We start from the raw sequence: 26858 nt of genomic DNA, 5'->3' as shown, positions 1-26858 counted from the left end.
TAGGGCAAGGAATAGAGTGAATTGGAGCGATGTGGTATACCGGGGTTGACGTGCTGTCAGTGGATTGAAGCAGGGCATGTGAAGCGTCTGGGGTAAACCATGGAAAGCTGTGTAGGTATGTATATTTGCGTGTGTGGACGTATGTATATACATGTGTATGGGGGGGGGGGGGCCATTTCTTTCGTCTGTTTCCTTGCGCTACCTCGCAAACGCGGAGACAGCGACAAAGCATAAAGAAAAAAAAAAAAAATATTTTTGATACATATTTGCCATTTCCTGCTTTAGTGAGGTAGTGGTAAGAACAGAGGACTGAGCCTTTGAGGATGCACTGTGGTTTCAGTGCATCACATGACAGCTGGAGACAATGTGAATAAATGTGGCCTTTTTTGTCTGTTTAGCTGGTGCTACCTTGCTGAAGAATGGGGTAGTGATGCTGTTTCCTGTGGGGCAGGGTAACAAGAGAAATGGATGAAGGCAAGCAACTATAAATATGTATGTATATGTCTGTGTATATGTGCGTATGTCGACATTTATCTATATAAACGTGTATATGAGTGGAAGGTCCATTCTTTGTCTGTTTCCTGGTGCTACCTTGCTGATGCAGGAGACAGCGATTATGTATAATATAATAATAAGAAAAGAAAGATAAATTCAACATCAAAATAAAAGATGAATATGGTGGAGAAAAAATAGATCACAGCAGGTCCCCAACTTTAAATGGTTATGTTCTTGACCCTTTTCCTAGGCTGAATTGTTCTTAAATTGGAAAGTATAAAGAAATCCATAAAATTATATGCAAATACCTTTTTCTAACTATAATAATGTCAAATCAAGAAATACTAAATGAAAAATATGCACTTGTATGCTGTACTAGAAATTAAGTATTGTTTTTGGAGCTCATTCGTAAGTACAGTTGTTTTTAGGTCAGACATAAATATTTATAAGTCGGGGACCCCTGTATTGTATTGCTAATACTTGATGACATGATAATAATTAAGTTTACACAGTTGTTACCCTTGAAAACTTAAAAAAGACTGTTGGTCTTCAGTATATTACATTTTTTTTTTTTTTTACCAAATATTGTACATTTAAACACCCTTTCATATCTTTACATGCAGAAGCAAAAGGAAAAACAAACCTAAGTGAGTCATCAGGTGACGGAGTTCTGCAGATGAAATATAGCCATTTCCATCCTTATCAAAATGACGAAGTCCTTCAATAAAGTCATCTGCAGTATCAACTGGACGCTGACGTGAGATGGTCTGCATGATAGGCAGGAACACCTCAAAGCTGATTCTCTCTTCTGAAAAAGGTTCATGCTACATTTAACACTTCATATAACACTATGCATGTATGTAAATCAGATTAAATTTTTTCTACAAGTATGCCATTTCTCAAGCCAGCAAAGAAATGGCCTCATTTGCTAACACAGACAATTATCTTTGATTTTTAAACCCTTGTAACATGCTCATGAATCATACCAACATACCTGGAAATTCCTTTTTTATTTATCATCTCTGTATCATATGGAGGCTAACCAACATATAAAATTAGTTTCACCAATCCTTAACCTACACTTTGTGACGTTCATTCTACATGTATGTGATGTGTCACTTAACTGTTTGCATTTTCAGCAAAAGTCTCAATTTTTCCATTTTAAGGTATGTTCACTGAAATACATGATCTAAAGGCATTTTTTAGAATTAATCAACAGAGGCTACCAAACATTTGTGGCAGCATAAAGTTAGGTTGTGGAATAAAAGGGACAGCATTATGGAGAGAAGATTATGAAGTACTGACACTTGTAAGTCCTCTCTCAGATTTCAGAACACCTAGTGGCAGCTGCAAAGTTGTCTTGTACGTAGTAAACCAAAAAGATGTAGGTTACCTAAATCTAAGGCTTCCTGTGCTGTGACTCAACAGGAAAATGGGTTAACAGGACTTCAAATCATTTAAAAACATGGCCAGCAACTATTCCACCTTAACACTTTATCCCTTAGCTTTGGAATAAATTTCATCTGATGCTACCCTATGTCATAAAACAAAATGGAAAAGGCATTTACATCCACTGTCTTCTAGCCACTCATCTCGTGAAAACTACTTATGTCCATTCTGAAGTCTGTTGCAGGGACTGGCCTAAATTTTACTTGATATGTAAAAGTTTCATCAATGATCCAGTGCAGGGTACCTCATTTCCTCCCATGGCATGGACAGAGCCAGGTCAAAAGAAACTTTAGAAAATTGAAGAAAAGCATGATAAAGCATTAATCAATTCAGTGATAGATTTTATGGATATTACACAACCATGTGAATATTTACAAAATTCACCATAAAAGATGAGGAACCTACTTTGCTTTTATAGCCCCAGGATTCCTTTCAGAGAATCTCGTGGCACTGGGATAATCTGCCACATCCCCCAAGAGTCCTAAAGATCTTCGAAATGGAGAGATAATGCAGTTTTATTTGTACAGGGTTAGTAATAGGCATAAGAAGATTACATTCTATGTCATGGTGACAACAAAATCTGAGGCATGACAGCATTTATGTCGGTAAAGTAGAGTTGGAGTGGTTCATCTTTGGAGGGGGTGACACTGAGAAGAGAGATAGGGAAGAGGGTCAGCTGCATAGTATTTGGTTGGTGAGGAGCTTATATATGTTTGGAAGTTTCAGTGCTGGTTGTAAATGTGCATGTATAATAAAGCTTTTTTCCAAGTGGGTGGGAGGGTGTGTAAATAAATAATTTTTTTTTTTTTTTTATTGTCGCTGTCTCCCGCGTTTGCGAGGTAGCGCAAGGAAACAGACGAAAGAAATGGCCCCCCCCCCCATACACATGTATATAAATAATATTCATATTTATTTTATATTTCATATTATACTTTGCTGTTGTCTCCCTCGTTAGCGAGATAGCGCAAGGAAACAGACAAAAGAATGGCCCAACCCACCCATATACAAATGTACATACATACACGCCCACATACACACATATAGATACCTATATATTTCCACCTCCGACACATTTATCCTCTTGGTCAATCTTTCCTCACTCATTCTCTCCATGTGCCCAAACCATTTCAAAACACCCTCTTCTGCTCTCTCAACCACGCTCTTTTTATTTCCACACATCTCTCTTACCCTTACGTTACTTACTCGATCAAACCACCTCACACCACACATTGTCCTCAAACATCTCATTTCCAGCACATCCATCCTCCTGCGCACAACTCTATCCATAGCCCACGCCTCACAACCATACAACATTGTTGGAACCACTATTCCTTCAAACATACCCATTTTTGCTTTCTGAGATAATGTTCTCGACTTCCACACATTCTTCAAGGCTCCCAGAATTTTCGCCCCCTCCCCCACCCTATGATCCACTTCCGCTTCCATGGTTCCATCCGCTGCCAGATCCACTCCCAGATATCTAAAACACTTTACTTCCTCCAGTTTTTCTCCATTCAAACTTACCTCCCAATTGACTTTACCCTCAACCCTACTGTACCTAATAACCTTGCTCTTATTCACATTTACTCTTAACTTTCTTCTTTCACACACTTTACCAAACTCAGTCACCAGCTTCTGCAGTTTCTCACATGAATCAGCCACCAGCGCTGTATCATCAGCGAACAACAACTGACTCACTTCCCAAGCTCTCTCATCCCCAACAGACTTCATACTTGCCCCTCTTTCCAAAACTCTTGCATTCACCTCCCTAACAACCCCATCCATAAACAAATTAAACAACCATGGAGACATCACACACCCCTGCCGCAAACCTACATTCACTGAGAACCAATCACTTTCCTCTCTTCCTACTCGTACACATGACTTACACCCTCGATAAAAACTTTTCACTGCTTCTAGCGACTTGCCTTCCACACCATATATTCTTAATACCTTCCACAGAGCATCTCTGCCAACTCTATCATATGCCTTCTCCAGATCCCTTAATGCTCCAAACAAATCCCTATGTTTTTCTAAGTATTTCTCACATACATTCTTCACACATCCTCTACCACTTCTGAAACCACACTGCTCTTCCCCAATCCGATGCTCTGTACTTGCCTTCACCCTCTCAATCAATACCCTCCCATACAGTTTCCCAGGAATACTCTTCAAACTTATACCTCTGTACTTTGAACACTCAACTTTATCCCCTTTGCCTTTGTACAATGGCACTATGCATGCATTCTGCAAATCCTTAGGCAATACCATCCAAACCTGCTGCCTTGCCGGTTTTCATCTTCCGCAAAGCTCTCACTACCTCTTCTCTGTTTACCAAATCATTCTCCCTAACCCTCTCACTTCGCACACCACCTCGACCAAAACAACCTATATCTGCCACTCTATCATCTAATACATTCAACAAACCTTCAAAATATTCCATCTCCTTCTTACATCACCACTACTTGTCATTACCTCCTCATTAGCCCCCTTAACCAATGTTCCTATTTGTTCTCTTGTCTTACGCACTTTATTTACCTCCTTCCAAAACATCTAATTCTACCTAAAATTTAATGATACTCTCTCACCCCAACTCTCATTTGCCCTCTTTTTCACCTCTTGACCTTCTGCCTCTTTCTTTTATACATCTCCCAGTCATTTGCACTATTTTCCTGCAAAAATTGTCCAAATGCCTCTCTCTTCTCTTTCACTAATAATCTTACTTCTTCATTCCACCACTCACTACCCTTTCTAATCTGCCCACCTCCCACACTTCTCATGCCTCAAGTATCTTTAGCACAAGCCATCACTGCTTCCCTAAATACATCCCATTCCTTCCCCACTCCCCTTATGTCCTTTGCTCTCACCTTCTTCCATTCTGAACTCAGTCTCTCCTGGTACTTCCTCACACAAGTCTCCTTCCCAATCTCACTTCCTCTCACCACTCTCTTCACCCCAACATTCTCTCGCCCTTTCAGAAAATTCTACAAATCTTCACCTTTGCCTCCACAAGATAATGATCAGACATCTCTCCGGTTGTACCTCTCAGCAAATTAATATCGAAAAGTCTCTCACGCACCTATCAATAACACGTATTCCAATAAAGCTCTCTGGCCAACTTTCCTACTGACATATGTATACTTATGTATATCTCTCTTTTTAAACCAGGTATTCCCAATCACCACTCCTTTTTCAGCACACAAATCTACAAGCTCTTCACCATTTCCACTTACAACACTGAACACCCTTATTATACCAATTATTCCCTTAACTGCCACATTACTCACCTTAGCATTCAAGTCCCCCATCACTATCACCCGGTATCGTGTGTCAAAACTGCTAACACACTCACTCAACTGCTCCCAAAACACTTGCCTCTCATGATCTTTCTTCTCATGCCTAGGTGCATAGGCACCAATAATCACCCATCTCTCTCCATCCACTTTCAGTTTTACCCATATCAATCTAGAGTTTACTTTCTTAAACTCTATCACATACTCCCACAACTCTTGTTTCAGGAGTAGTGTTACTCCTTCCCTTGCTCTTGTCCTTTCACAAACCCCTGACTTTACTCCCAAAACATTCCCAGACTATTCTTCCCCTTTACCTTTGAGCTTCGTTTCACTCAGAGCTAAAACATCCAGGTTCCCTTCCTCAAACATAATACCTATCTCTCCTTTTTTCTCATCTTGGTTACATCCACACACATTTAGACACCCCAGTCTGAGCCTCGAGGAGGATGAGCACTCCTCGTGTGACCCCTTCTTCTGTTTCTCCTTTTAGAAAGTTAAAATACAAGGAGGTGAGGGTTTCTAGCCCCCCTGCTCCTGTCATATTTATATACTTATTATACTTGATTGCCATTTCCTGTGTTAGCACCAGGAAACAGACAAAGATCCACCTACTCTCTTACACCTATACACATAACTAATATACATGAGTGAGGAAAGATTGACAAAGAGGATATATGTGTCAGAGGTGGAGGGAACAAGAAGCAGGAGACCATATTGGAGATGGAAAGATGGAGTGAAAAATATTTTGAGTGATCGAGGCTTAAACATACAGGAGGGTGAGAGGCGTGCAAGGAATAGAGTGAATTGGAACGATGTGGCATACTGGGGTCGACGTGCCATCAATGGACTGAACCAGGGCATGTGAACCATTTGGGGTAAACCATGCAAAGGTCTATGAGGCCTGGATGTGGATGGGGAGCTGTGGTTTCATTGCATTACACATGACACCTCGAGACTGAGTGTGAACAAATGTGGCCTATTTTGTCTGCTTTCCTAGCACTGCCTCGATGAATCAGGAGGTAACGATAATGTTTCCTGTGGGGTGAGGTAGCGCCAGGAGTGGAAGAAGGCAAGCATGAATATGTACATGTGTATATATGTACATGTCTGTATGTGTATATATATATGAGTATGAAGTGTCATGTGTAATGCACTGAAAAAACAGCGCACAACCCCATCTGTAGCCCATGCCTCACAACCACATAACACTGTTGGAACCGCTATTCCCTCAAAGATACATATTTTTGCTCTTGGAGACAATGTTCTCACATTCCACACTTTCTTCAGTGCTCCTATAACCTTCGCTCCCTCCCCCACTCTGTGACTCACTTCAGCTTCCATGGTTCCATTCGCTGCCAAATCCACTCTCAGATATGTAAAACACTTCACTTCCTCCAGTTTTTCTCCATTTAAACTTACTTCCCAATTAACTTGTCCCTCAACCCTACTGAACTTAATAACCTTGCTCTTATTCATATTTACTCTCAACTTTTCTTCTTTCACACACTTTACCAAACTCATCACCAACTTCTGCAGTTTCTCACCTGAATCAGCCATCAGCGCTGTATCATCAGCAAACTGACTCACCTCCCAAGCCCTCTAATCCACATCAGACTGCATCCTTGCCCCTCTCCAAAACTCTTGCATTCACCTCCCAAACCACAGCATCCATAAACAAATTAAACAGTCATGGAGACATGCACCCTTGCCAGAAACTGATATTCACTGGGAACCAATCACTTTCCTCTCTTTCTACTTCTACGCATGCCTTACATCCTTGGTTAAAACCTATTCACCACCTCCAACAACTTACATCCCACACCATATTCTCTTAAAACCTTCCACAAAGCATCTCCATCCACCCAGTGTTATGCCTTTTCCAGATCCATAAATGCCACATACAAATCCATGTTTTTCTGAGTATTCGAACCAGGGCATGAGAAGTGTCTGGGGTAAACCATGGAAAGTTTTATGGGGCTTGGGTGTGGAAAGGCAGCTGTAGTTTTGGTGCATTACACATGACAGCTAGAGACAGTGTGAACGAGTGTGGCCTTTGCTGTCTTTTCCGAGCGCTACCTTGTGCACATGCAGGGGGAGGGGGTTTTCATTTCATGTGTGGCAGCGTGGTGACGGGAATGAATAAGGGCAGACAGTATGAATTATGTACATGTGTATAAATGTATAAGTCTCTGTAAGTGGGAGGTGAGTTTGAATGGAGAAAAACTGGAGGAAGTGAAGTGTTTTAGATATCTGGGAGTGGATCTGGCAGCGGATAGAACCATGGAAGCGGAAGTGGATCATAGGGTGGGGGAGGGGGCGAAAATTCTGGGGGCCTTGAAGAATGTGTGGAAGTCGAGAACATTATCTCGGAAAGCAAAAATGGGTATGTTTGAAGGAATAGTGGTTCCAACAATGTTGTATGGTTGCGAGGCGTGGGCTATGGATAGAGTTGTGCGCAGGAGGATGGATGTGCTGGAAATGAGATGTTTGAGGACAATGTGTGGTGTGAGGTGGTTTGATCGAGTGAGTAACGTAAGGGTAAGAGAGATGTGTGGAAATAAAAAGAGCGTGGTTGAGAGAGCAGAAGAGGGTGTTTTGAAGTGGTTTGGGCACATGGAGAGAATGAGTGAGGAAAGATTGACCAAGAGGATATATGTGTCGGAGGTGGAGGGAACGAGGAGAAGAGGGAGACCAAATTGGAGGTGGAAAGATGGAGTGAAGAAGATTTTGTGTGATTGGGGCCTGAACATGCAGGAGGGTGAAAGGAGGGCGGGGAATAGAGTGGATTGGAGCGATGTGGTATACCGGGGTTGACGTGCTGTCAATGGATTGAATCAGGGCATGTGAAGCGTCTGGGGTAAATCATGGAAGGTTGTGTAGGTATGTATATTTGCGTGTGTGGACGTATGTATATACATGTGTATGGGGGGGGGGGGGGTTGGGCCATTTCTTTCGTCTGTTTCCTTGCGCTACCTCGCAAACGCGGGAGAAAGCGACAAAGTATAATAAAAAAAAGGGGAAGTAAATGTTTACAGTTGTGTTACTGGAGTGATAGTTTTCATGCATGGTGTTTTGACAAGAAAATAGTGAAGTTGGAGAAAAATGTAGCTTAGACATTGAAGCTTATTGATTCAGTGGTGAAATTGATGAGAACTGCTATTGACGTTTGTGTGAATAAATTGTACATTTCCTTTTCCATAGCCAGAGGTTGAACCATTATGTGACGTTCATTTTTTCATTCATTTCAAGCTAAAAGTTTGTTTTCTAAATTGTTTCTTACATTTTTCATATGTATATATATGTATGTGTGTGTGTGTGTGTGTGTGTGTGCGTGTGTGTTTATATATGTATATTATCCCTGGGGATAGGGGTGAAAGAATACTTCCCACGTATTCCTCGCGTGTCGTAGAAAGCGACTAGAGGGGACGGGAGCGGGGGGCCGGAAATCCTCCCCTCCTTGTATTAACTTTCTAAAATGGGAAACAGAAGAAGGAGTCACGCGGGGAGTGCTCATCCTCCTCGAAGGCTCAGAGTGGGGTGCCTAAATGTGTGTGGATGTAACCAAGATGTGAAAAAAGGAGAGATAGGTAGTATGTTTGAGGAAAGGAACCTGGATGTTTTGGCTCTGAGTGAAACGAAGCTCAAGGGTAAAGGGGAAGAGTGGTTTGGAAATGTCTGGGGAGTGAAGTCAGGGGTTAGTGAGAGGACAAGAGCAAGGGAAGGAGTAGCAATACTCCTGAAACAGGAGTTGTGGGAGTATGTCATAGAATGTAAGAAAGTAAATTCTCGATTAATATGGGTAAAACTGAAAGTTGATGGAGAGAGGTGGGTGATTATTGGTGCATATGCACCTGGGCATGAGAAGAAAGATCATGAGAGGCAAGTGTTTTGGGAACAGCTAAATGAGTGTGTTAGCGGTTTTGATGCACGAGACCGGGTTATAGTGATGGGTGATATGAATGCAAAGGTGAGTAATGTGGCAGTTGAGGGAATAATTGGTATGCATGGGGTGTTCAGTGTTGTAAATGGAAATGGTGAAGAGCTTGTAGATTTATGTGCTGAAAAAGGACTGATGATCGGGAATACCTGGTTTAAAAAGCGAGATATACATAAGTATACTTATGTAAGTAGGAGAGATGGCCAGAGAGCGTTATTGGATTACGTGTTAATGGACAGGCGTGCGAAAGAGAGACTTCTGGATGTCAATGTGCTGAGAGGTGCAACTGGAGGGATGTCTGATCATTATCTTGTGGAGGCTAAGGTGAAGATTAGTATGGGTTTTCAGAAAAGAAGAGTGAATGTTGGGGTGAAGAAGGTGGTGAGAGTAAGTGAGCTTGGGAAGGAGACCTGTGTGAAGAAGTATCAGGAGAGACTGTGTACAGAATGGAAAAAGGTGAGAACAATGGAAGTAAGGGGAGTGGGGGAGGAATGGGATGTATTTAGGGAATCAGTGATGGATTGCGCAAAAGATGCTTGTGGCATGAGAAGAGTGGGAGGTGGGCTGTTTAGAAAGGGTAGTGAGTGGTGGGATGAAGAAGTAAGAGTATTAGTGAAAGAGAAGAGAGAGGCATTTGGACGATTTTTGCAGGGAAAAAATGCAATTGAGTGGGAGAAGTATAAAAGAAAGAGACAGGAGGTCAAGAGAAAGGTGCAAGAGGTGAAAAAAAGGGCAAATGAGAGTTGGGGTGAGAGACTATCAGTAAATTTTAGGGAGAATAAAAAGATGTTCTGGAAGGAGGTAAATAGGGTGCGTAAGACAAGGGAGCAAATGGGAACTTCAGTGAAGGGCGTAAATGGGGAGGTGATAACAAGTAGTGGTGATGTGAGAAGGAGATGGAATGAGTATTTTGAAGGTTTGTTGAATGTGTCTGATGACAGAGTGGCAGATATAGGGTGTTTGGGTCGAGGTGGTGTGCAAAGTGAGAGGGTTAGGGAAAATGATTTGGTAAACAGAGAAGAGGTAGTAAAAGCTTTGCGGAAGATGAAAGCCGGCAAGGCAGCAGGTTTGGATGGTATTGCAGTGGAATTTATTAAAAAAGGGGGTGACTGTATTGTTGACTGGTTGGTAAGGTTATTTAATGTATGTATGACTCATGGTGAGGTGCCTGAGGATTGGCGGAATGCTTGCATAGTGCCATTGTACAAAGGCAAAGGGGATAAGAGTGAGTGCTCAAATTACAGAGGTATAAGTTTGTTGAGTATTCCTGGTAAATTATATGGGAGGGTATTGATTGAGAGGGTGAAGGCATGTACAGAGCATCAGATTGGGGAAGAGCAGTGTGGTTTCAGAAGTGGTAGAGGATGTGTGGATCAGGTGTTTGCTTTGAAGAATGTATGTGAGAAATACTTAGAAAAGCAAATGGATTTGTATGTAGCATTTATGGATCTGGAGAAGGCATATGATAGAGTTGATAGAGATGCTCTGTGGAAGGTATTAAGAATATATGGTGTGGGAGGAAAGTTGTTAGAAGCAGTGAAAAGTTTTTATCGAGGATGTAAGGCATGTGTACGTGTAGGAAGAGAGGAAAGTGATTGGTTCTCAGTGAATGTAGGTTTGCGGCAGGGGTGTGTGATGTCTCCATGGTTGTTTAATTTGTTTATGGATGGGGTTGTTAGGGAGGTAAATGCAAGAGTTTTGGAAAGAGGGGCAAGTATGAAGTCTGTTGGGGATGAGAGAGCTTGGGAAGTGAGTCAGTTGTTGTTCGCTGATGATACAGCGCTGGTGGCGGATTCATGTGAGAAACTGCAGAAGCTGGTGACGGAGTTTGGTAAAGTGTGTGGAAGAAGAAAGTTAAGAGTAAATGTCAATAAGAGCAAGGTTATTAGGTACAGTAGGGTTGAGGGTCAAGTCAATTGGGAGGTGAGTTTGAATGGTGAGAGGCTGGAGGAAGTGAAGTGTTTTAGATATCTGGGAGTGGATCTGTCAGCGGATGGAACCATGGAAGCGGAAGTGGATCATAGGGTGGGGGAGGGGGCGAAAAAATTTTGGGAGCCTTGAAAAATGTGTGGAAGTCGAGAACATTATCCCGGAAAGCAAAAATGGGTATGTTTGAAGGAATAGTAGTTCCAACAATGTTGTATGGTTGCGAGGCGTGGGCTATGGATAGAGTTGTGCGTAGGAGGATGGATGTGCTGGAAATGAGATGTTTGAGGACAATGTGTGGTGTGAGGTGGTTTGATCGAGTAAGTAACGTAAGGGTAAGAGAGATGTGTGGAAATAAAAAGAGCGTGGTTGAGAGAGCAGAAGAGGGTGTTTTGAAGTGGTTTGGGCACATGGAGAGAATGAGTGAGGAAAGATTGACCAAGAGGATATATGTGTCGGAGGTGGAGGGAACGAGGAGAAGAGGGAGACCAAATTGGAGGTGGAAAGATGGAGTGAAAAGGATTTTGTGTGATCGGGGCCTGAACATGCAGGAGGGTGAAAGGAGGGCAAGGAATAGAGTGAATTGGAGCGATGTGGTATACAGGGGTTGACGTGCTGTCAGTGGATTGAATCAAGGCATGTGAAGCGTCTGGGGTAAACCATGGAAAGCTGTGTAGGTATGTATATTTGCGTGTGTGGACGTGTGTATGTACATGTGTATGGGGGGGGTTGGGCCATTTCTTTCGTCTGTTTCCTTGCGCTACCTCGCAGACGCGGGAGACAGCGACAAAGTATAAAAAAAAAAAAAAAAAAAAAAAAAATATATATATATATATATATATATATATATATATATATATATATATATATATTTTCCCTGGGGATAGGGGAGAAAGAATACTTCCCACGTATTCCCTGCGTGTCGTAGAAGGCGACTAAAAGGGAAGGGAGCGGGGGGCTGGAAATCCTCCCCTCTCGTTTTTTTTTTCCCCCCCCCCAAAAGAAGGAACAGAGAAAAGGGCCAGGTGAGGATATTCCCTCAAAGGCCCAGTCCTCTGTTCTTAACGCTACCTTGCTATCGCGGGAAATGGCGAATAGTATGAAAATATATATATATATATATATATATATATATATATATATATGTTGGAAAGGATCACAATTTTGCACGTGATCAAGATATTCCTACGAGTCCATGGGGAAAATGAAACACGAAAAGTTCCCAAGTGCACTTTCGTGTAATAATCACATCATCAGGGGAGACACAAGAGAGAAATATAAGTCAGTTGATATACATCGAAGAGACAAAGCTAGGACGCCATTTGGTAAACATGTGATTGTTTACCATATGGCATCCTAGCCATATTATTTATATATATATATATATATATATATTTTTTTGCCGCTGTCTCCCGCGTTTGCGAGGTAGCGCAAGGAAACAGACGAAAGAAATGGCCCAACCCACCCCCATACACATGTATATACATACGTCCACACATGCAAATATACATACCTACACAGCTTTCCATGGTTTACCCCAGACGCTTCACATGCCCCGATTCAATCCACTGACAGCGCGTCAACCCCGGTATACCACATCGCTCCAATTCACTCTATTCCTTGCCCTCCTTTCACCCTCCTGCATGTTCAGGCCCCGATCACACAAAATCTTTTTCACTCCATCTTTCCACCTCCAATTTGGTCTCCCTCTTCTCCTCGTTCCCTCCACCTCCGACACATATATCCTCTTGGTCAATCTTTCCTCACTCATTCTCTCCATGTGCCCAAACCATTTCAAAACACCCTCTTCTGCTCTCTCAACCACGCTCTTTTTATTTCCACACATCTCTCTTACCCTTACGTTACTTACTCGATCAAACCACCTCACACCACACATTGTCCTCAAACATCTCATTTCCAGCACATCCATCCTCCTGCGCACAACTCTATCCATAGCCCACGCCTCGCAACCATACAACATTGTTGGAACCACTATTCCTTCAAACATACCCATTTTTGCTTTCCGAGATAATGTTCTCGACTTCCACACATTCTTCAAGGCTCCCAGAATCTTCGCCCCCTCCCCCACCCTATGATCCACTTCCGCTTCCATGGTTCCATCCGCTGCCAGATCCACTCCCAGATATCTAAAACACTTCACTTCCTCCAGTTTTTCTCCATTCAAACTCACCTCCCAATTGACTTGACTCTCAACCCTACTGTACCTAATAACCTTGCTCTTATTCACATTTACTCTTAACTTTCTTCTTTCACACACTTTACCAAACTCAGTCACCAGCTTCTGCAGTTTCTCACATGAATCAGCCACCAGCGCTGTATCATCAGCGAACAACAACTGACTCACTTCCCAAGCTCTCTCATCCCCAACAGACTTCATACTTGCCCCTCTTTCCAAAACTCTTGCATTCACCTCCCTAACAACCCCAACCATAAACAAATTAAACAACCATGGAGACATCACACACCCCTGCCGCAAACCTACATTCACTGAGAACCAATCACTTTCCTCTCTTCCTACACGTACACATGCCTTACATCCTCGATAAAAACTTTTCACTGCTTCTAACAACTTGCCTCCCACACCATATATTCTTAATACCTTCCACAGAGCATCTCTATCAACTCTATCATATGCCTTCTCCAGATCCATAAATGCTACATACAAATCCATTTGCTTTTCTAAGTATTTCTCACATACATTCTTCAAAGCAAACACCTGATCCACACATCCTCTACCACTTCTGAAACCACACTGCTCTTCCCCAATTATACCTGGTTTAAAAAGCGAGATATACATAAGTATACTTATGTAAGTAGGAGAGATGGCCAGAGAGCGTTATTGGATTACGTGTTAATTGACAGGCGTACGAAAGAGAGACTTTTGGATGTTAATGTGCTGAGAGGTGCAACTGGAGGGATGTCTGATCATTATCTTGTGGAGGCTAAGGTGAAGATTTGTATGGGTTTTCAGAAAAGAAGAGTGAATGTTGGGGTGAAGAGGGTGGTGAGAGTAAGTGAGCTTGAGAAGACCTGTGTGAGGAAGTACCAGGAGAGACTGAGTACAGAATGGAAAAAGGTGAGAACAATGGAAGCAAGGGGAGTGGGGGAGGAATGGGATGTATTTAGGGAATCAGTGATGGATTGCGCAAAAGATGCTTGTGGCATGAGAAGAGTGGGAGGTGGGTTGATTAGAAAGGGTAGTGAGTGGTCGGATGAAGAAGTAAGAGTATTAGTGAAAGAGAAGAGAGAGGCATTTGGATGATTTTTGCAAGGAAAAAATGCAATTGAGTGGGAGATGTATAAAAGAAAGAGACAGGAGGTCAAGAGAAAGGTGCAAGAGGTGAAAAAAAGGGCAAATGAGAGTTGGGGTGAGAGAGTATCATTAAATTTTAGGGAGAATAAAAAGATGTTCTGGAAGGAGGTAAATAAAGTGCGTAAGACAAGGGAGCAAATGGGAACTGCAGTGAAGGGCGCAAATGGGGAGGTGATAACAAGTAGTGGTGATGTGAGAAGGAGATGGAGTGAGTATTTTGAAGGTTTGTTGAATGTGTTTGATGATAGAGTGGCAGATATAGGGTGTTTTGGTCGAGGTGGTGTGCAAAGTGAGAGGGTTAGGGAAAATGATTTGGTAAACAGAGAAGAGGTAGTGAAAGCTTTGCGGAAGATGAAAGCCGGCAAGGCAGCAGGTTTGGATGGTATTGCAGTGGAATTTATGAAAAAAGGGGGTGACTGTATTGTTGACTGGTTGGTAAGGTTATTTAATGTATGTATGACTCATGGTGAGGTGCCTAAGGATTGGCAGAATGCATGCATAGTGCCATTTTACAAAGGCAAAGGGGATAAGAGTGAGTGCTCAAATTACAGAGGTATAAGTTTGTTGAGTATTCCTGGTAAATTATATGGGAGGGTATTGATTGAGAGGGTGAAGGCATGTACAGAGCATCAGATTGGGGAAGAGCAGTGTGGTTTCAGAAGTGGTAGAGGATGTGTGGATCAGGTGTTTGCTTTGAAGAATGTATGTGAGAAATACTTAGAAAAGCAGATGGATTTGTATGTAGCATTTATGGATCTGGAGAAGGCATATGATAGAGTTGATAGAGATGCTCTGTGGAAGGTATTAAGAATATATGGTGTGGGAGGAAAGTTGTTAGAAGCAGTGAAAAGTTTTTATCGAGGATGTAAGGCATGTGTACGTGTAGGAAGAGAGGAAAGTGATTGGTTCTCAGTGAATGTAGGTTTGCGGCAGGGGTGTGTGATGTCTCCATGGTTGTTTAATTTGTTTATGGATGGGGTTGTTAGGGAGGTAAATGCAAGAGTTTTGGAAAGAGGGGCAAGTATGAAGTCTGTTGGGGATGAGAGAGCTTGGGAAGTGAGTCAGTTGTTGTTCGCTGATGATACAGCGCTGGTGGCTGATTCATGTGAGAAACTGCAGAAGCTGGTGACTGAGCTTGGTAAAGTGTGTGGAAGAAGAAAGTTAAGAGTAAATGTGAATAAGAGCAAGGTTATTAGGTACAGTAGGGTTGAGGGTCAAGTCAACTGGGAGGTGAGTTTGAATGGAGAAAAACTGGAGGAAGTGAGGTGTTTTAGATATCTGGGAGTGGATCTGGCAGCGGATGGAACCATGGAAGCGGAAGTGGATCATAGGGTGGGGGAGGGGGCGAAAATTCTGGGGGCCTTGAAGAATGTGTGGAAGTCGAGAACATTATCTAGGAAAGCAAAAATGGGTATGTTTGAAGGAATAGTGGTTCCAACAATGTTGTATGGTTGCGAGGCGTGGGCTATGGATAGAGTTGTGCGCAGGAGGATGGATGTGCTGGAAATGAGATGTTTGAGGACAATGTGTGGTGTGAGGTGGTTTGATCGAGTGAGTAACGTAAGGGTAAGAGAGATGTGTGGAAATAAAAAGAGCGTGGTTGAGAGAGCAGAAGAGGGTGTTTTGAAGTGGTTTGGGCACATGGAGAGGATAAGTGAGGAAAGATTGACCAAGAGGATATGTGTCGGAGGTGGAGGGAGCAAGGAGAAGAGGGAGACCAAATTGGAGGTGGAAAGATGGAGTGAAAAAGATTTTGTGTGATCGGGGCCTGAACATGCAGGAGGGTGAAAGGAGGGCAAGGAATAGAGTAAATTGGAGCGATGTGGTATACCGGGGTTGACGTGCTGTCAGTGGATTGAATCAAGGCATGTGAAATGTCTGGGGTAAACCATGGAAAGCTGTGTAGGTATGTATATTTGTGTGTGTGGACGTATGTATATACATGTGTATGGGGGGGGGGTTGGGCCATTTCTTTCGTCTGTTTCCTTGCGCTACCTCGCAAACGCGGGAGACAGCGACAAAGTATAAAAAAAAAAAATATATATATATATATATATATATATATATATATATATATATATATATATATATATATATATTATCCCTGGGGACAGGGGAGAAAGAATACTTCCCACGTATTCCCTACATGTCGTAGAAGGCGACTAAAAGGGGAGGGAGTGGGGGGCTGGAAATCCTCCCCTCTCGTTTTTCTTCATTTTCCAAAAGAAGGAACAGAGAAGGGCGCCAGGTGAGGATATTCCCTCAAAGGCCCAGTCCTCTGTTCTTAATGCTACCTCGCTAACACAGGAAATGGCGAATAGTTTGAAAAGATATACACACTTTATAAATATTCACCATTTCCCGCATTAGCATTAAGAACAGAACAGGAGGGGGCCAAGTAATGATAATCCCTCTAAGGCTCGGTCCTCTGTTCTTAACGCTACCTCAGTAATGTGGGAAATAGTGATTATGTATTAAAAAATATATGTGTGGATGGACCATTTTTTCATGTTTCCTGGCACTACCTTGCTGATGCAAGAGAGGTATATTGAATAAATAATAAATGTGTGTGTGTGTGAAATATTTAGAAAATGGATGGATTTATAGGGGGCTTTATGGATCTGGAGAAGGCATATGACAGGCTTGATAGAGATGCTTTGTGGAAGGTCTTAAAGAGTATATGGTGTGAGAGGTAAGCTCCCAGAAGCAGTGAAAAGTTTATATCAAGGATGTAGGGCATGTGTATGAGTAGGGAGAGTGACTGGTTCCTAGTGAAGGTTAGTCTGTGGCAGGGGTGTGTGATGTCTCCATAGTTGTTTAATTTGTTTATGGAAGGGGTGGTTATGGAGATAAACAGTTTTGGAAAGTGGCGAGTATGCAGTCTGTTTGGGATAAGAAGGCCTGGGAAGTGAGTCATTTGCTGTTTGCCGATGATACAGGACTGGTGAATCATTCAAGTGAGAAGCTGCAAAAGCTGGCGACTGAGTTTGGAAAAGTGTGATAGGAGAAAGTTGAGAGTAAATGTGAACAAGAGCACAGTTATTAGGTTTAGCAGGGTTGAGGAGCTAGTACATTGGGAGGTAAGTTTGAATGGAGAAAAATTGGAGGAAGTGAAGTGTTTTAGATAGCAGGGAGTGAACTTAGCAGCAAATGGAACCATGGAAACAGGAGTGAGTGACAGGGTGGGGGTGGGGGCAAAGGTTCAGGGAGCTATGAAGAATGTGTGGAAAGAAAGAATGTTATCTTGGAGCAAAAATGATGTATGTTTGAAGGAATAGCAGTTCCAATAATATTATGAGGTTGCAAGGCTTGGGCTATAGATAGGGCTATACAGAGGAAGGTGGATGTGTTAGAAATGAAATGTTTGAGGACAATATGTGGTGTGAGATGGTTTCATTAAGTAATGAAAGGGGCAAGAGAGGTGTGTAGTAATAAAAAGAGTGTGGCTGAGAGAGCAAAGAGGGTGTGTTGAAATGGTTTGGACATATGGAAGGAATGAGACGAAAGGTTGACAGTGAGGATGTGCGTGTCAGAGCGGGAGGGAAAAGGAAACAGGAGACCAAATTGGAGGTGGAAGGATGGAGTGAAAAAGATTTTGAACAATTGGGGCCTGAACATGCAGGAGGGTGAGAAGCGTGCAAGGAATAGAGTGAATTGGAACGATGTAGTATACTAGGGTCAACATACTGTCAGTGGACCGAACCAGGGCATGTTAAGCATCTGTGGTGAACCATAGAAAGGTCTGTGGGGCTTGGATGTGGATAGGAAGCTGTGGTTTCGGTGCATTACATATGACAGCTAGAGACTGAGTGTGAACGAATATGGCCATTTTTTTGTCTTTTTCCGAGTGTGAATGGATATGGCCATTTTTTTTGTCTGTTTCTGGCACTAGGATTACCATTTCCCCCATCAGCAAGATAACACCAGGAAACAAAGAAAGACCCATCCACTCATAACACACATGTGGATTCATGCATATAAACATACATATACATATCAACATGTTTAGACTTATACATATATACACATGTACATATTCATACTTGTTGCTTTTATCCATTCCTAGTGCCACCCCACCCCTTAGGAAGCAGCATCACCACCCTGTGTCAGGAAGGTAATGCTAGGAAAAAAAAAAAAAAAGGGACTTTCGTTCTCACTCAGTCTCTAGCTGTCATGTGTAATGCACTGAAACACAGGTCCCACAGTGTTTAATGGGATGGCCTTGATTAGGGCTCAGCTGCCTATGCCATCTCAGCTAACATAAAAAAAAGTAAGGATGAAGAGCTAGAACCACTCACCACTCCAGATGTGAAAGCAGTACTTCATACAAGGACAAATCAGTCCTTTGTATAAATGGAGCAACTGTTCAGAAGAAAAGAAGTCTTGACATGTAATAGAACACTCACTTTCTGAGAGGCAGACTTAGCCATTCCTTTAATGTGGGGTTTCTAAGAAAAAGTGGATATTACAGTAATACTAAGTACATTCATTAAGTCAGGAGGTGGAATTACAGAACTGTCAAGGGAAAGACTAGAATTGTGAGAAGTTTTAACAAGATTTTGTGTACCTCAATGAGATGTCTTGTACAAGTATGAGTTTATCAAGGATGCTGTCTCAAGACAAGATGCACATTGAGTGAGAGAGGAAGGAGCAGAATTGAAGGATGTGGATGAATGAGGTGTTGAGTTGTCAGCATATGAGTGCAATGGATTATCTGTGGAAAAGAGGATATCACTGAGAAAAAAAAATAGAGAAAAAGTGTAGGGGACAGCTCAGAACCTTAATGAACACCACTACAGGTGGAGAGAAGGGGGTTGACTGATCCATCAGCAACACAGAGATAGAACGGCCAGAGGGGAAGCAAAATGAGGGATGAAAGCCAAAAGAGGGAGCTTAGAGATGAGACCCCCAAAGCCACAACCTGTCAAAAGACTTAGATATGTCAAGGGCAACTAAACATGAGTCCCAATAATCTCTCAGGGATGATGACCAGACATTAGTAAGATAGAAAAGAATATCACCAGTGGATCTTGCCTTATGGAAGCCACACTGGTGATCTCAGAGAAAACTAATTTTTGAGGTGTTTAAAGATATGGGAATTGAGGAGGAAAGACTTTGAAAATGGTAGATGTCAAAGCAACAGGATAACAGTTAGATGGGTCAGAACAGTCATCCTTCCTAGGGATGGTATGTATCAATGCATGCTTCCAAGGAGAAGGCAAAGTTTTGGTTTTTAAACAGAAACAGGACAGACAAGCAAGCACAGGTGCAAGTTCAGATGCACACTTTTTTCAGTAAGTGGGTGATGGATGCCAGTAAGTCCTTCAGCTTTGCTTGTGTCTGGAGAGAGAAGCACTTTTTGGATAGTTCGTAGAGAGATTACAGGATGGGACATAGGATTAGTAAGAGGAGCATCAGGGGGTGAAGGATGTTAGTCATCCAAAGTGGAGTTAGAGGAGAAATGAGAACCAAATAGAGTTGCTTTGTCTACAGCAAAGACAGCTATGGTACTGTCAAAACAGAAAAGTGTAGGAGAGGTACAGTAACAGTTGTTGGACATGCCCTTAGCTACAGATCAGGAAGACCTATCAGCAGGTGAAGAAGTGAGGTTGTTGCACCTTCCTTTGAATAAAGGAACACTGCCTCACAGAAAATGTGCTTGCAGTGATTATAGGTAATGATAAAAGCAGAAATGGAGCCAGAGGAAAGAGTTTTTCCAAGCCCGATATGTCTGATCCCTTACTCGAATGGCCTCAGAACAAAAATGGTTGAACCAAGGATTGAAGAGGTCGTCTTAGAGGAAGGGGATAAATGCTTCCATTCCCGCAAAAATAACCTCTGCTATACATTTGGCAAAGACAGCAGCATCACCACATAAGGGGTGGTAATTTACCTAAGGAAAGTCAGAAAAGAAGTTACACAAGTTATTCCAGTAAGCTTTGTTGAGGTGCCAGTATTTACACTTAGAAGGGGTTGCTGGAGGGGCAGGTGCCATTAGAATAAATGTATTTACAAGATTGAACAGATGAACTAATTGGACGAGATTGTGTATGTACAGTGGGATGAACTAGAGAAGAAAAACAAATCCAGAATATTAGGAGAAAGGTCACAATGGTCAGGAATAAGGGTAGGGTGGGAAATAATTTACTCTAAATCATTGAGAATGGAAGACGTGAGAGCTTTAATCCCTCCATCAATTGTATGGGAGGAATTCTACCGTTCCCTACAGTGAATGTTGAAATCTCCAAGGCAGAGGATCTCGGCTTGCGGTGAGAGGATGTCATAGTCTCATGACAGGAGTTTAGATGGTCAAAGAAAGATATAAAGTTTGTAGAAGTAGGAGAGAAATAGGCAAAACAGAGGAAAAGTGTGGTAGTAGGGAGACAGACTTTGAGCCACATAATACCAAAGTTTGGGGACTCAAGGTCCTTCAGGCATGCAACAGGCATGCTGATGTTGGAATAAGCACAAACACTACCTTTGAACCAGAATCATGAGTGGCAGCTATATTAGATATGAAAAAGGGACTAGTGAGAACATCAACTAACAACTGTCTTAGAGGGAAGTAAGATATTAGGAGAAGTACAAAACCAATGGAGTTCAACTGAGGAAAGGTTACCAGAAAGACTACAAATGTTGGTATAGTGAATAGGAAGCGAGGAAGGTCTAACAGAGGGGGACAGGTTGTGGGAGGGGCTGGTACTACTACAGCCAGAGCCCTCCATCTCTGGCAGTACAGTCAGGCAGAAACCCAGAGATTCTTAGCACCCCATGATGCCAGGGACTAGGGTCCACAGATTTGACTGACTCTGTCATGGTAATACGTAAAACTGTTAGAGTAGACTGGAATTGGCAAGAGAACTCATTTGAAAAAAAAAAATTGTAAGTGAGGTGTGAGTAGGTGTATGGTGCTTGTAAGGAGATTGTCGGATTACCTTCATTCCTTCAGAAATGAGGTCTAAGGGAAGGGCAGTTTAAATCCAAGTTTCCTAATTGGAGAATACTACCTAGTTAAGGAGTTGATGTATTTGGGATGTTGTTAAGAATGATGTCTGTGGGGAAAGGTAAAGAATGATGTAATGGAGAAAGGCTGGAAGCACACTTAGGACTTTAGTGGATGTGAGATATTGTGTGTAGTGTGTAGGATAAGAAAAAACAACACATCAGCATAACGGAGAATTAGGATTGTGCGAGGAAATCATTCAAAGAATAAAGTGATGTAAGCCTACTATGACATAATGACCACATAATACATATGTTACAGAAAAATTTAATAAAATCGATATTGATAAAATCATTGTGCATACAAGTGCGAACCATGAATGACATAGACAAATGCAGTGATCAGACTGGTGAAGGGTCTGGTATTCCACATAAAGATGTAAAGGAAAGAATTTTTGTAAGCAATAAACCATTTAGTATTTGAAGGGGTAAGTATAAACAAAAATGCTATCAATGACAGCACTTTTGTGTGATAAGAAACCATAATATTATGGTTAATATATTTCATTTCAACAGACAAGTATAACATGAGGATACATTATAGCAAAACGAAAGGATGTGAGCAACTGATTCACATAAAAATGGGAACAGAGTCAGATAGGAGGAGATGAACAAATCTTTACGTTATATGAACCAAAGGAACTTTATAAAACAAATTAAGTGGAAACAACAGATTAAAACAACATTTATAAAGTGAATAAAAACTTCTAGATTATTATAGGCTTCATATTAATTTAAAAATTTGATTAATTAATGAATTGTCTCAATATTCATCTCAACATATTCAACCATGCATTATGCAATCATCTATAGCATCATCTGATATTTCCCTAGACTAAATAACTCCATCTAATTTATGAATCTAGCACACTAACTTTCATTCCTAAAGTCATCACCAAACTATCATACTATGTCTTCTACACAACAGTATCAAGTTGGCTTATGTTTCTCCATTCGGCTGTTTTCCCTATTTTCTCATAAAAGGTGTATCAATACTAAATGCTTCACATTTCCATTCCAGCATTCCAAATCTTTGCAACACCCATAATCCAACACTTGCAAGGTCTCCAGTGAAATGGCACCTGGCAAAATTCAACATTATATCAACCTGATGCAACAGTCCTTGTTTGCTTTTTTATGCTAAGCACAGCTAAGTACTTGAAGCAAGTGGCATCTCATTAAGTATTTACGCACTGCACTAGCCCAGGTGTAGTAAATCCGACCTCCTCAACAATTTCCTTGTCTGGTGCTCCTGAGCCAAAAGCTGTTTCAACGATCCTCCATATCCTATGATGAATGAAATATAGTACTTGTCTCTTGCTTCCCTTAAGGCATCAACTTCATTGCAAGTAGTTGTAATGTTTAACACTTGTATATTAAAAAATAAAACTAGAAAGGTTATGACTTTTTTGATCAGCTAAGCGCCTTTAGGAATAATGATACCCATAATCCAGCAACTTCTTAGCCCTGAGGCTTTTGGCTTTGGGCATTTTAAAGTGTTCATTTCTTTTCCCTTGTTGGGGGAGTTGAACTCTTGGTAATCATCTCATGTATTCAGGAGAAGGCAACTTAAAGGAATATACAAACTTTCAGGGTTTATCTTAAATGAGTTACAGAGGAAAGGTATTTGCACTTATTTTGGGGAAAAAAAATTATTAAGGTGTCAGACAAACTTTTGCAATGCAAGAAATACCATCTAAATATCAATACCTACAGTTTTTGGAGCTGGGATTTAGATTGGTGGGCCTAAAAAAGGCTTTTGATAAGATAACTCATATCTATGAATATTGGCAGAGTGCATGCACAGTGCCATTGTTCAAAAGTAAAGGGGATAATATTAGATGATTGTTCAAAGTACAGAGGCATAAGATTGTTTAGCATTCCTTGGAAATTATGTGGGAGAGTATTGATAAGAGAGGGTGAAGGCATGTACAGATTTGGGAAGGGCAGTGTGGCTTCATAAGTGGTAAAGGATGTGTGGATTAGGTGTTTCCTTTGAAGAATGTGTATGAGAAATTATTAGAAAAAAGATGGATTAATATGTAGTATTTATGGGTCTGGTGAAGGCATATGATAGGGTTGATAGAGATGCCTTGTGGAAGGTCTTAGAGTATATGTGTGGGAGGTAAGCTGCTAGAAGTAGTGAAAAGATTTTACCACCAAGGATGTAAAGCATGTTTACGAGTAGGAAGAGAGGAGAGTGATTGGTTCCCAGTGAAGGTCGGTTTGTGGCAGGGGTGTGTGATGTCTCTATGGTTGTTTAATTTGTTTATGGATGGGGTGGTTAGGGAGGGGTGTGCGATGTCCCCATGGTTGTTAAATTAGTTTACGGATGGGGTGGTTAGGGAGGTAAAGGCAAGAGTTTTGGTGAGAGGGGCATGTATGCAGTCGGTTCGGAAAGAGAGGGCCTGGGAAACGAGTCAGTTGTGGTTCACCAAAGAAACAGCTCTAAAGGCTGATTCATGCGAGAAACTGCAGAAGTTGCTGACTAATTATAAGCCCATGCCTCGCTACCATATAACATTGTTGGAACCACTTTTCCTTCAAACACCCATTTTTGCTCTCCAAGATAATATTCTCTCCTTCCACATATTCTTCTTAACTCCCAGAACATTAGCTCCCTCCCCCACCCTGTGACTCACTTCTGCTTCCATTGTTCCTCAGCTGCTATGTCCACCTCAGATATCTAAAACACTTCATGTCCTCTAATTTTTCTCCATTCAAACTTACATCCCAATTAACTTTTCCCTCAACCCTACTGAACCTAATAACTTTGATCTTATTCACATTTACTCTCAACCTTCTCCTTTCACACACTTTTCCAAACTCAGTCATCAACCTCTGCAGTGTCTCATATGAACCAGCCACAAGAGCTGTATCACCGGCACACAACAACTGACTCACTTCTCAGGCTGTCATCCACAACAGGCCTCATCCACAACAGACTGCATACTCACCCCTCTCTCCAAAACTCTTGCATTTACCTCCCTAACCATCCCATCCATAAATGAATTAAACAAACATCGGGACATCACAAGCCCTGCCACAGACCGACATTCACTAGGAATCAATCACTCTCCTCTCTTCCTACTTGTACACATGCCTTACACCTTGGTAAAAACTTTTCACTGCTTCTAGCAAATTACTTCCCACACCATATACTCTTAAAACCTTCCAAAAAGCATTTCTATCAACCCTATCATATGCTTTCTCCAGATCCATAAATGCTACATACAAACCATTTGTTTTTCTTATAATTTCTCACATACATTCTTCAAAGCAAACACCTGATCCACACATCCTCTACCACTTCAGAAACCACACTGCTCTTCCCCAATCTGATGCTCTGTACATGCCTTCACCCTCTCAATCAATACCCCCCCCCCCCCCTATATAATTTCCCAGGAATACTCTACAAACTAATGCATCTGTAGTCTGAACACTCATCTTTATCCCCTTTGCCTTTGTACAATGGCACTATGCATGCATTCCGCCAAACCTCAGACACTTCACCATAGTCCATACATGCATTGAATATCCTTACCAACCAATTAACAGTCACCCCTTTTTAAATAAATTCCACTGCAATACCATTCAAACCTGCCGCCTTGCCGGATTTCATCGTCCAGAAAGCTTCCACAACCTCCTCTCTATTCAACAAATCATTCTCCCTGACCCTCTCACTTCGTACACCACTCCGACCAAAACACCCTATATCTGCCAAACTATCATCAAACATTCAACAAACCTTCAAAATACTCATCATCTTTCATCAAACACATTCAACAAACCTTCAAAATACTCACTCCATCACTATCTGTTATCACTTCCCCACTTGCTCCCTTCACTAATGTTCCCCTTTGTTCTCTTGTCTTATGCATGTTATTTACCTCTTTCCAAAACATCTTTTCATTCTCCCTAAAAATCTAATGATACTCTCTCACTCCAACTCTCATTTGCCCTCTTTTTTCAACTTGTGCATCTTTCTCTTGACCTCTTGCCACTTTCTTTTATACATCTCCCATACTAATGATAATAATAATAATATTGAAATTTGAGGAAAGGGTAATGAAAAGGTCCTGCTTATGCAGGGAAAGTGGTCTTGGTGGCAAAAGGTCATGAATTACCTTAAGAATCAATGGAAGATTGCAGTAACATATTGAAAAACTATCGTTTATGGATGAGATGATACAATGGAAAATGTAATTGCTGGAAGACAAGACGAAGAGGGGAGTTAAGAAGACAGACACATCATAATCATGTTACTGAAATATAATTCATGGTAGATATTAATGTTCCTTTTCATGATATTTACCAGGTCTATGCTGATTTGATACCTTCTTAACTTCTGACTCTGTAGGATTCTGGCCAAGTGCTCTCAATACTTCCCCAATCTGTGAGACTTGTATCTTGCCATCTCCTTTCTGGTCAAAGATGATGAAAGCTTCCTGGAATTCTGCAATGCATATGGATATAAATGATACAATAGAATACAAATACAAGATCAGTTTATTAATAATTATGGGAAAAATATAAATTATGCAAAGTGTGGGTTCATTTATTAATAATTATGGGAAAAATATAAATTATGCAAAGTGTGGGTTCAGACTGCTATATTGGGTTACCAACTTCAAACTTTCAAGCTATATCTCATCATATATATGGATTGTTCATGTAAAAACTCCAGATCATACTTCCTCTATATATTTCTTCAAACTCTTGTATTCACATTCACACACTACTCATTCTTACTTTATGTTAGTGTGATGGCACAGGCACATGAATGCCCTAATCAAGACAATCTTATTAATACTAATAAATATATATATGAGTAAAAGAATACTTCCCACGCATTCCTCACGTGTCGTAGAAGGCGACTAGAGGGGACGGGAGCGGGGGGCCAGAAATCCTCCCCTCCTTGTATTTTAACTTTCTAAAAAAAAATGGGAAACAGAAGGAGTCACGCGGGGAGTGCTCATCCTCCTCGTAGACTCAGATTGGGGTGTCTAAGTGTGTGTGGATGTAACCAAGATGGGAAAAAAGGAGAGATAGGTAGTATGTTTGAGGAAAGGAACCTGGATGTTTTGGCTCTGAGTGAAACGAAGCTCAAAGGTAAAGGGGAAGAGTGGTTTGGGAATGTCTTGGGAGTAAAGTCAGGGGTTAGTGAGAGGACAAGAGCAAGGGAAGGAGTAGCAGTACTCCTGAAACAGGAGTTGCGGGAGTATGTGATAGAATGTAAGAAAGTAAATTCTCGATTAATATGGGTAAAACTGAAAGTTGATGGAGAGAGATGGGTGATTATTGGTGCATATGCACCTGGGCATGAGAAAAAAGATCATGAGAGGCAAGTGTTTTGGGAGCAGCTGAATGAGGGTGTTAGTGGTTTTGATGCACAAGACCAGGTTATAGTGATGGGTGATTT

General features: G+C 41.5%; 1 protein-coding gene across 1 annotated transcript in view; it reads right to left on the bottom strand.

The window, feature by feature from the left end:
* Positions 1–1085: 1085 nt before the first annotated feature.
* Mlc-c (Myosin light chain cytoplasmic) overlaps positions 1086–26858 on the bottom strand; it is a 41985-nt gene continuing 16212 nt past the window's right edge. Inside the window, exons 3-4 of the mRNA XM_071659842.1 lie at positions 25752–25892; positions 1086–1303 (exon numbers count right to left, since the gene is read on the bottom strand). Coding sequence (XP_071515943.1) covers positions 1101–1303; positions 25752–25892 — 344 coding nt within the window. The 3' untranslated portion in view covers positions 1086–1100. The remainder of the gene's footprint in view (positions 1304–25751; positions 25893–26858) is intronic.

Source organism: Panulirus ornatus, chromosome 68 (genome assembly GCF_036320965.1).
Source record: "Panulirus ornatus isolate Po-2019 chromosome 68, ASM3632096v1, whole genome shotgun sequence".
Classification (NCBI taxonomy): Eukaryota; Metazoa; Arthropoda; class Malacostraca; order Decapoda; family Palinuridae; genus Panulirus; species Panulirus ornatus.
The sequence above is the reverse complement of the archived record's forward strand: the minus strand, read 5'-3'. Positions and strand labels throughout refer to the sequence as shown.